Source organism: Schistocerca cancellata, chromosome 6 (genome assembly GCF_023864275.1).
Source record: "Schistocerca cancellata isolate TAMUIC-IGC-003103 chromosome 6, iqSchCanc2.1, whole genome shotgun sequence".
Classification (NCBI taxonomy): domain Eukaryota; kingdom Metazoa; phylum Arthropoda; class Insecta; order Orthoptera; family Acrididae; genus Schistocerca; species Schistocerca cancellata.
Genome location: NC_064631.1, coordinates 550,795,639 through 550,807,949, shown reverse-complemented (window position 1 = coordinate 550,807,949; position 12,311 = coordinate 550,795,639). Strand labels below are relative to the sequence as shown.

The 12,311-nt window shown below is 36.5% G+C and overlaps 1 protein-coding gene across 1 annotated transcript in view; it reads right to left on the bottom strand.

Annotated features, from left to right (window-relative positions):
* Positions 1-1,629: 1,629 nt before the first annotated feature.
* Positions 1,630-12,311, bottom strand: part of LOC126190686 (ras-related protein Rab-14) — a 77,891-nt gene continuing 67,209 nt past the window's right edge. Inside the window, exons 6-8 of the mRNA XM_049931145.1 lie at positions 9,650-9,718; positions 9,428-9,536; positions 1,630-4,855 (exon numbers count right to left, since the gene is read on the bottom strand). Of these exons, the coding sequence (XP_049787102.1) occupies positions 9,428-9,536; positions 9,650-9,718 (178 nt within the window). The 3' untranslated portion in view covers positions 1,630-4,855. The remainder of the gene's footprint in view (positions 4,856-9,427; positions 9,537-9,649; positions 9,719-12,311) is intronic.

Sequence of the window (12,311 nt, the reverse complement as noted above, 5' to 3'; positions counted from 1 at the left end):
ATCACATGAAATAGACAAGATTACATGCAGGATATGGACAGACTCCAAACCAAACTTATTTGGTTAAAATATCATTGAAATTTTGTACATACATCTCATTCTCATGTCTGCTTGTGTCTGTGTATATGCAGATGGGTGTGTGTGTGTGTGTGTGTGTGTGTGTGTGTGTGTGTGTGTGTGTGTGTATATACCTGTCCTTTTTTCCCCCCTAAGGTAAGTCTTTCCGCTCCCGGGATTGGAATGACTCCTTACCCTCTCCCTTAAAACCCAAATCCTTTCGTCTTTCCATCTCCTTCCCTCTTTCCTGATGAGGCAACCGTTGGTTGCGAAAGCTAAGAATTTTGTGTGTATGTGTGTGTTTATCGACCTGCCAGCGCTTTTGTTTGGTAAGTCTCATCATCTTTCTTTTTAGATATATTTTTTTCCACGTGGAATGTTTCCCTCTATTATATTCATATCATTAATTTGTATATAGATTTATATTTCTGCTATCCATTATATAGTTGTGATGTTGTATAAATATATGTACATACAAGTGTCTGTTTCTCTGTATCAGATGCCACTGACATGGCTTATACACCCAAATATCTGTGGCAAATAATTTCACATGCAGCTCAAGGTGTTTTGAAGGTGTCCTTCAAAAGAAACCTTAAAAAGTTGCAGAGCAGCGAACATTCAGAATTTTTTGTGTTACATTAGTGAGTGTAAAAAACATCTCGCAAATAGATGGAGATTACTTCTAGGCAAATGTTAAAGTACTGTATTCGCAACTTTTGTTCCTAGCTTATTTTATCAGGGTAGACAGTGTAGCCCAAACACTCAACAGGCTCACCATGTGCCATTGCAACACTGATCAGTTTCCCAATTTCAAAACCTGCTTGTAACTACTGGAGAACTACAGAACTTTTGTAGTTACAGAAGAGATTAACTTCCTGTAAATATGTTAGTTGGAACAAAATTCTAGTTTGATTGTATTATCTCTTTACTCTCTGCAATGTGAGTCCTTTCCTAATTTGTTATTCATTTAACTTTCTACTGTTAATCGTCTTAAAAATCAGTACATGTGAAATAAACCTTCTGGTGAAAAATAATTGAAGTAGATGAATTGAGCTGAGTGGCACTGAGGCAAACACTAAGAAGTTTCCACACAGGCCATAAACATGTATATAAAACTTAAAATTTAACAACACCTGCATAGTTAACTTACAATTGCTAAAGTGCAATTATGGTACAAGCTGCTCTATATGTACAACAGAAGTTTTCACACAAAAGTTATCACATAAGATTGTCATCAGCACTCAATTTGTGACTTCATTACTACAGATTTTTGCTTAAAAAGATATTTCCCACTACAAATAATCAATTTCTTACCAGGTTGTCACTAAATACACTATTGTAAATATGCACATGCAGATAAATATTTCTCCGCTGTGCAGTACTCATTAATGAAAAAAAAAGAGAAGAGGGAGAAAAAGTAAATTTGTTTAAAATTCTGGGGTCTTTGTAGCAAATCAGAATAAAATTTGTTAAAGAAATAAAGAACGGCCATCAAAAAATAGTTTTACTATTTAATTTTATAGTTTATTATACTCAAAGGTATTCTGTGTGTTACTGGAAAGAAAGAATTCATTAACTGTTGGAATGTTTTATTTAGTGATACAGTTGCAAGGGCAGGGTGGGAACAAACAGTTGCCAGCACATATGTAATGAACGGGCAGAGCAAACATGAGCAGCACATAAATGAAATACACTTTTAAGTTCTCATTATAACGAGGACCACATATTAAAGCGATGTAGCTGCATGCCGCAATAAACATTAAAAAAAAAATATTATACTTCTCCCTAAGACAGAATATTAAAATGGTCTTCTGTAAACTTTAAACATAACAACAAATATAAATTAGTAAAATCACAGTCTTTAAGCAGAAACAATCACAGCAAAAGAATAAAAATACTGACATGTAGAAGTTAGAGAAAAACCTTTCAGACAACAGTTCACTGAGGTAATCAATGATGCACAGCCCTCCTTAATTATCCCAAGTGTTAATGGGCTTTCCAAAAATATCACTGGGCACAAGCTGTTACAGCTAATTCATATACGTAAGAGGAAGACCTCTCTCAGCCAACAGCATGAAAAGTCTGACTCTCACTGCTTTTCAACACAAGGTCAGTTACATGCGGTGTCCCAGTTCACATGTCATTATTTGTTTCCTTTCCACGATTTGTTCAACAATAAATTTTCACAGGTAACAACAGACAATGATCTAACAAATAAGATTCTTGTTAAATTGTTTTCCCAATGACTGCAATCGAACTTAGTGTCATAGATATCAAGGCTGTTCATACAGAAGTGAATCCATACCACATATTCGTTAATCTTTTCACCCAGAAACACCTCACTGCATAACATTTAAAATAGTCACCATTTTCCATTTCTGCTACTGGCTACACAGTAATATAAGAAATGAGTATAATTCACCAGTTTATTCAACAGTAGCAAATTAAATTCCTGGAGAATTGGTGGACAGGAGTGAAATTTCCATCATAATGCAGGCTGACTTGACAAAATCTGTCCAATGCATTTTTAAATTTCATCTCTAACCCTATATGCATACTTCTAAATGAATCAGGACTTCTGTCCTGTTAAGTGTATGAACATTGTAATACCGCAAACAAAGTGCATCACTGAAAGAAATTACTTTCTTTACAAAACTGAATCTTTTTTGCACTCTCAGTTCTGCATACAACTGACATTGTGTATTTCACTTCTGTCTAAGGAAGATTAAAATTTTTACTGCATGAACAGAAATTTTTAGCATATTCTAATTAAATATTTTAAATCTATACTAGTCACATTATCACCATTCAGTTCAGCCTTATCAGCTGTACTACAGTAAGCTTTCTTTATAACTGCTTCTAAAGCTTAACAATTCAAATGCTGATGAAATTCTGAATATCAGATCACTTTATACTGAAGGCAGGTTTATAAATACATTACAGAGAAAAAAGTCAGAAACACTTGGTATTTTCCAATAAATTAAGAGCCAAGTCCACATATGTTTGGGCACTAAACAAGTGTCACAACCAACTGCCATTCTTCTATTTTGCTGTGAGTGAAGAAAACAAATGAAAATGCAGAATAGTAGTATTCTTCAGAGCAGTAAGTATAAGTAACAACAGAGAAATAGGAAACTGCAAAGCACAAACAACCTAAATCCAGCAATTAAGCAAAATATGCACTGAACTAAATTTTAAAGTAATTTATGAGCACAGAATGGTGTAGCAATGAAAACATCATTCAAAGATTAAGAACTGTAGATTTAACATTGGTATCAGTAACAAAACTACAATTTTATGTGTATACCAATATGTAAGGTCTTCTAAAGAAATAATGTTTCTTTTTAAGTAAAGAAGACATTAGTTTTCCAACTTTACTGCTCGCTACAACACACCAAGTTTCTGTTAGGTATGTTCAAGCAGCATGATAATTCAGTCAGCCTTCTCTCAATCAACATTTCAACAGCACAGAAATTCTGGGAACAAGGCACATGTCATGGTAGCTAAATATATAATAATTATTAATACATTAAAATATGGAAGAGAAGACTGAATGCATTCATATGTTTCAAATAAAGTGTAATTTAGCTCTTAAACTTATTCTCATTTTTTCTGATACACACAATGAATATTACACACAAATTTATTCAGTAATCCATACTTAATTTCTGAACAGTAGTAACAGAAACTGCACCCAACTCTGCACCCATACCAAACATACATTAAGTAGCACACAAATGCCATCCTTTTACTATTTCAATCTATAACACCAATTTATATAACAATGTACTTTACTGCTAAACTAGAGAAATTGAAAATTTCTTAACGTGCAAGTGGACCACATGAAATTAATCCGTAGTGACTTAAGGAAATGTCAAATAGCACACAAATATAATATCTGTATGCAATGTATGCACATATTTGGTATCCTGGAATTCTCAAGTTCTAAATCTTATCACAACTGAATCTCAATTACAACATTCACTCAAACTTTGCTGGTTTTTCTCTAGCATATTAGTAATATTTTAAAACTTTCTAAGCTGGGTTTAATTCACAATAGTAGACATCAAGACCAAGGGTTTCCATGACAAAATAAATTTCTAATATCAATGAATATTATTACTATCTCCAGATACATACATACTTGTGGTCCTAAGTTGCAAGATTATGGTAATTAATTTTTCATCACAATTCATAAATAGGAAGAATAAATTTACAGCAGCCAGATTATTCTTGTAGTAATCTTTTGATATCGAAGGCTGAAAACTATCCAACTCCAAACAAATGGATGAAACGAAGACTTTGAAAACTGTAGTAAAATGGAGTGGAGTGTTTTGATTTGTGTCAACCACATAATATAAAAAGAAATGTGAAGCTACTGCTTAAATAATTTTGATGCTTACATCTGTATATGCCAAGAAAGTAATTGTTACATTTAACGAAGTGTCATACAGTAGCTGCTTTTCGAAAATGAATATCCGATGCACCAACAAAACTTCAGATACCAATCACTTAAACTGCAGTTCTTCAAATGATACTTCGCTTTTCTTGCACAGAAAAAAAAGCAAGGTGCTCAGACACAAAGTGCAAACCTACTCACATTGGAATAATTGAATGTGGCATCTGCTTAGAGCCGTTAATCCTGACCACATATTGGCACGAACAGCCAATTCCTACAACACTAGTTGTATCACAAAAAGTTACATCACTCACTCGTGACCCACAAGTCAACTGCAGATATTTACACAGAGCAGTGACAAAGCACCTTCACACGAGACATAACCAACAGATCGAACACCTGCAACAATGATAAGACAACAATATTAGATACCACACTACTTATGCTAAGAAAAATAAAGTATTACATGGCAAAGTGAACTGGCAGGGTGGCAGAACTACTACTATGCCCTAGAAGTAGAGAGAGGTAGTAGTAATAGCATGCACTTCAGGAAGGAAGAAAGGAAGGAAGGATTAGCACTTAACATTCCGTAAACATAGAGGTCATCAGAAATTGAGCACAAGCTCTGAATGTGTCAAGGATGGGGAAGGAAATTGGCCATGCCCTTTCGAAGGAACCATCCCAGCACTTGCCTAGATTAATTTTGTGAAATAATGCGAAACATAAATTTGGATGGCTGGATACAAATTTGAACAGTTGTCCTCTGAAGTGCGAGTCCTAGGTGCTAACCACTGTGCTACCTCACTCGGTCATACACTCAATTATTCTACCAAATAAAAGGCTGTCCTGTGCTATGTGTGTAATAAATGTAGTGCCACTGAATGAAGTGCCTAGAACAAGAATGGAATAAGGACGTAAATATATCTCAGTTATGTTTCTTACAATGCTTCGCTGGTGGTATCCATAAAACAACCTTCCTCAGTAATGTTGCCATTTTCAACAGCTGTGTCCGTTGATTCATTGTCTGGCATTTCTATCGTGGATGATAATACTGACTCTGAATTTATGCTGTTCGATTTTATTCTATTCTGTTGCCTTGTCCATCAAAACATCATCTCTCCAGTGGTGTCACATTTTGGCGTGATGTGTGTCCTTTCTTGTCTCCTATTACTACCATTAGTTAAATGTAATGTTACGACAGCAACGGCAAACTGACTATGTGGTCTAGTGGTTAATGTTTTTGGCTAGTGATGCTGAGGTTACATGATTTGATTCCCAGTGACCAACTTAAAATTATTGCTGGTGGAAAGATGTGGAAGAGTGTCCACATGGCCTTGCACAGACAACTGAAAAGCTGCTTGAATATAAAGGAAGCTAAATTTAAGCACAAATTGCCAGACAGGCTTGTGCCAGTAAAAGTGACACTGTATTTGGTTGTCAGCAGCAATAGCATCAGTTTTCTTGGTTTTGGTTTGCATGCGAGATACCTGCATAATACAACTACAGATTTTATTATTTGTATGATATCACGTAAGTTCTATACGATTTAACCCTAGATAGTATAGCTGGTAGTAGGAAGGTAACCATTTTCTTACAAAATTTTCTCAATGGAAAAATGGTGAGAAGACATTCTGTAATTCAAGTCAAGAGTTTGCCTTCCCTTGTCTCTATATATTTTTATTTTTTCTGTATTTCTAAACAACAGTCTGAAGTTTTCCTCTTACAGAAAAAGAAGTGAACATGAAATTAAACTATTCACAACAAAACATTGTTTCACAATACTTTTTTCAAACTATCACTTTACAACATTTATTTATCATGTAGTGTACATGAATTCATAGGTTGTCTAAATAAACAATTGGCTGCTTTAATTACGAAGCTTCATATCTTTGAAAAAATCTAATGCCATATACTGTATTCTTTTCGCAAGTACGTTCACTTGCCTGCACATAATGATTTTCATTCAACATGTACATCTACATAGATACTCTTCAAGCCACCAAACAGTGCATGGAGGAGGGTACCATGCATCACTACTTGTCATTTCCCTTCCTGTTCCACTTTCAAATAGAGTGAGGGAAAAACTACTGTCTTTACGCCTCTGTATGAGCCCAAATTTCTTGTATCTTCATGGACCTTACGTGAAATGTATGTTGACAGTGGTAGAGTTGTTCGGCAGTCAGCTTCAACTGCTGGTTCTCAAACTTTTCTCAGTAGTTTTTCTTGAAAAGAATGTCGCCTTCCCTCCAAGGATTCTCATTTGAGTTCCCATAGTATCCCAGTGACTTGCATGTTGTTCGAACCTAATGGTAAAGAATCTAGCAGCCCACCTCTGAATCCCTTCGATGTCCTCCTTCAGTCTGACCTGGTACAGATCCCAAAGACTATAGCAGCACTCAAAAATAGCATCCTATATGTGGTCTCCTTTACAGGTGAACCACTCTCTCCTAAAATTCTCCCAATAAAATGAAGCTGACTATTTGCCTTCCATACCACAATTCTCACATACTCATTCCACCTCGTATCCCTTTCCTTCCGGCACCATTTAAAATTGAATTCCAGAAGTGGAACAGTTTTTCTCGAAGTTTCTTTGATAGCCTTGAAGTCTACTTCTGCGCACCAAAAAAATGGTTCAAATGGCTCTGAGCACTATGGGACTTAACTTCTGAGGTCATCAGTCCCCTAGAACTTAGAACTACTTAAACCTAACCAACCCGAGGCAGGATTCGAACCTGCGACCGTAGCAGTCACGCGGTTCCAGACTGTAGCGCCTAGAACCGCTCTGCCACCCCGGCCGCCGCACATCAAAAAATGAATGGCAAGGAGTGTTAGTTTCCTTTGAGATTGGACAAGGTGGGTTGATGTCAGTCAAGACTGCCTTTAGGGTTACAGACACCATTATCACCACCTCACAGAATTTAAATGAATCAGTGTAACGGGTCTTTGAATAGCTGGAGATTTCTTCTGCAATATTGCAATGACTGGGCAGGAATGTAACCACTGTACATGACTTCTGGCAGCAGTGACCATGAAAATGTATGGTCACAAGAAGATGGGCTCCAGATGATCACGTGGCACTACCGAGAGGGAAGTCCGGTCACGTATGACGTACGGCTCTGGTGCATTGTACTACATCTGCAGCAGAAATTTGAGCAACATTTGGCACCATAGTGACACAGTGATCTGTTACAAAAGAATTACTTCAAGTAAAGTTCTGAGCCAGATTCCTTGTAGTGTGCATTCCACTGATGCTAGACTTACCGGATCTACACCTGGAGTTATGGTCTTGTGTGAGATTTTGTGTGACAGCAGAAGCATTCTCTTGGTTATCCCACTCACTCTCACAACAATTTGTAAGTCAATCTGGTGATTTGACGTATTTTGCTGCCATTCGCAAACAGCATTCTAGAGGGTGTTTTTCAGCATTATAATGTTCACCCTCATACTGGTGTTGTAGCCCAACATGCTCTACTGAGTTTAGACATGTTGCCTTGGCCTGATCGATCATCATACCTGCCTGCAATCTATCACATATGGGACATAAAGTGATAACTGTAGCGTCATCCACAAACAACGTTAACTGTCCTTGTATTGACAGACCATGTACAACAGGCATAGAACTCCATCCCACACAATGACCTCAGGCACCAATGCAATGCATGCATGTTCACATGCTTATGTTCAACATTCTGGTGGTTACACTGGTTATTAATGTACCAGCATGCCACATTTACAATGGCTTATCTTGTCATTACGTGAACGTGTGGTCTTGAAATTTTAATCACTTAAATACGTTACCTAGACAAATGTATTCCAGAAATTTGATTCCATTCATTAATTTTTGGTGCTGTGATTTTTTCCCATTAGTGTATTTATGTATGTCATCAATGAAATATGTATTGTGTGCATTTTACTATTTCTGCTTTGGGGCTGATATTTTAATTTTACTCCATTCAGCATCAGCATCTTGAGCCCCCCATCCCCTGTAATTTACACACTTACGTTTTGCTTGTTAATAATAATTACTTGCACCTTCCACTGCCTTCTACATCTGTATCATCACACCTTTCTTGTTCTGACTGTGTAAAATTGAAGGCATTAACATCAGGTTGTCACTGTTTCCTTATTATGGTATTTTCTGCAATCACTCTTCACGCTCGTACTGGGATTTAAAATGGCCGCAACTTTGGATCGGAATGTGGGTGTACTTAGTCATCTCGTCAAGTTAATCCTGCCATGGCTGGCTAACCAGTTCACCGTGCCAAGTAATACAATGCATTCCATATAAAGAATACATTATATGAATTAACTGTTGCACGGTAAGAACTACAGAGCACAGGCTCACTGGGCGAAACCACTATAATACACACCTAAGGTAATGAAGGTACAATTCTTAGGTGGTACTATCTTGTTAGCTAAGCAAAAAATGCTAAGGAAGTCATCGGTAAGCGACTATTTACTGTGGAGCAAGAATACAACACATTTTCATGCAACAATCACCAACTTATTTACAAATTTGAATATATAAAAGAATATGGCATTACAGTTTAGAATGCAAGACAAAAACTACCATTTATGCACTTTGTGGACTAAATATTTGTAAGGAGGTAATGAAATGTGGGAGAGTTTTAAGAAAGGCAGAAAGCAAAGGTGTAAATTAGAAATCTGTACTGACACCTGAAAGCCAATATTTTAAATCACTATGCACTTGATACCGTATCACAATGAAACGCCATGAAAGCTTAGAAACATATTCAGAAGCATGAATATTACTAAAACAAGTTTCCAAACAACAATGTAATAGGTAACTGGCTCAAAAGCTCTGCCTCAATTAGCAGGTCTATTTCCAAAACACACATTAAGTTTAAATTAATTATTATAATGTTACAAAAAATATTTTTCTTCTCATGCTGTTCATACAGCAGCTATTACACCACTTTTTGTATGAAACAACACAATCCAAATACACACCTAGCAAGCACAAGTGTCTTTGTTGGCTTGCTGATCATTGACCAGCGTGCTTCGGCCAGGCTGTGATGGTTTATGCTGCACTCCTGATTCTGCAGCATTCAGATCCAACCTACAACAGAAGAAAAATATTTGCAGAATTTTGTAGCGAAACTATTTATGGTGGAATGGGGTGTTCACCCAACACGTGAAGAGTTTACTGGAAAAAAAAATTGAATTCCTTACCTGCCATCTTGTATACTTTGATAAATTTTCTTGGCAGTTTCCAAGAATGCTTCCTCTACATTTTCTCCTCTGCAACAAAAAGAATAAGATTGTTGGACAGTGTGCTTGGGTCAAAGTGCAGATTAGAGCATGGATCAAACTTCACTTACATGTTTTGAAAATTTGATTCTAATTCTATGAATGAAGTAAGCTATATATGTCAAATATTAAACACCAACATTCACTAACATAAAACAGTCAACTATACAGTTATCTCCTGACTACAGTAAACAAGTACTATTTTCTAGATAAATATTAGTAGGCTTAGGTAATTAAATTCCTATAGTTTTCAAATTTGTAATCCTGGATTGAAAGTTATCTACAATTAACTGGAAGTTTATGTAAACCAGTTACAACATGAAAAACTTCCACTTAACATCACAATCTGTGTTTAAGACTAACACAAAACAAGCAGAAATTTCTTCTTGCATTGTCCTTTTTCATCCAATCATTTATCCATCCATCCATCCATCCATCCATCCATCCATGATTTAATCAGCTTTCTGAGTAGTTGATTTCACTTCAGTTTACTATATAAACGGATACCAAGGAATTTCACAACAGGTACTTTTACCTATTCACTGACTCAATATACATTAACAACTAGTGAGTCTTCTGGGTTGTATGGGCATGGGGTGTGGTCTATGAAACTTTTCAATTCCTTATGTTTTGTCCAGAGCTATGCTGGGTATCTTCAAAGGTGCTCCTGCTGCCACTCAGTCTTGGCAACTGATGGGTTGCAGTGTTTATGAAAAAGGGAGTTGAAGTTTACTTGTGACTGACAGAGATAAAAGTAAACCATTTATGTTCGTGTGTCAACAATAAAACTATCGATTCTGTAGAGCTACTGCCCATTCATCACCAAGTTTCGTGACTTCCTTTCTGTTAATTACACCCATTTTTATGTATTTTGATGGCTTCTCTGTGGCTATGGATGTTCTCACTATAGATAAAACATTGGTTTCGGAGAACTTCACAATTTCCTTACTGAAGGGCATACTTGGCTACTGATTTTTCTATTTTCATTTGCCATTAAAGATCTACATTTCTTCAGCCATGTATTCCTGCTTCTCTTTGTAGTTACAATGTAGAGATTATCAAACATACATGGAATTTTATATACCTCACTCACTAACAGAGGACAGTATTAATCCTTTAAAGATTGGAGTGCTTGACTTATTTCCTTGGTTGGTCTAAAAAACAGTGATATTTTCGTGTATAATGTTGCCCATCTAATCGCATTTTAAATAAAAGAAGCAAAAGTGTTCTTCCACCACTATGTTTTATCTTTTCTCTTCAGCGAACTGTTATTTGGTGTAAGGACTATTTACTTCTTTTCCTGAATACCCATTTTTCTCAAAAGCCTGCTTAAGATGTTTTTATTCAGTATTCAGGTGTTCCAGTTTTAAAATCCTTCTGGCCCCATTGTGTGAGATGATGGATTTCTTATGGAAATATCTGTGCACACGTGTGACTTTCTGTAAAACTTTGTTTCAACCTCCCTTTGATCTCTCTCTGCAATAACACATTGAAGAAGGATAATTTGGTTGTCATTCCCACAGCAAATCTGTCTCCATAGCTCTGGTCAGCACAGGCTGACAGCCATGTAAGGGCCCTAGGTTTGACTCCCCGTCTGTTCAGAGATGGCACCTGCGTGAAGCAAGACGACTTGCACTAGGCAGCCGAATATTGCCAGATGGGGCCTCCTGTCCAACAATGCTGTACAATAATTCCATTTCCATGGTAAATTGGATTTTGTTTGGGCGTATGTGCCACACACGATGTGTCTCAGGGAAAGATAAATTTTGGGTAGGCCATAAGGTCTGAGACACACAGCTCCAGTCTTCAATAAGGCTTTTTTACATTTTTGAATTTAATAAGATAACATTAGATTATTTGTTTTCTTCACTGTGCCAGGTCCCAATTTTTTTGGTACTGTCCTGATGTTAACAGTTTCAAAATTCTGCACTGATGATCTCTCATTTATTCATAACAGCAGTGTTTCCTTGCTCCACAGGAAGGACCACTACCCTTTCATCTGCATTTGAATGTTTTGAGAGCCTTTCTCTCACATTTTGTTAAATTATTTGTCAAAGGTTTACTGCAGCACAACAGTCTGGCAGTTTTGATTCAAACTGCATTTGCAATCTTGTTGGGAATAGCTCATCCCTGCTTCTACATTCATAATAATCTCCTTAACTGGTGCTTTCGTAAGTGTTATAGCAGCATCTCCCTTTTTGCAGAATGAAATTCCATCTTGAGTCAATACTCTGTCTGGCTTAATAATAACAGAACCAGACATCAACATACTGTTTGTACTTTCTACAATACTTTGTAATTTTTTGAACTACTACTTATGCCTACTAGTCTTTTCTATTATACTGTACACAGACCCAAATGCAAGACAGTCTTTTCTATTAAAGAAATCTCTCTGTACTAGCAATGAATTTTCAGACCAACTAAGAAAATGTGTCAAACACTCTGATATGTAAAGGATAACTGCTCTCTTCTGTCAGCACGAAAGGAGGTGGGGTTATATAAAATTCTATGTACATACGGTAAGGTCTACACTGGAAGTACCAGGAGAAGCATGAATACTTGGTTGAAGGAACATGAAAGTCTA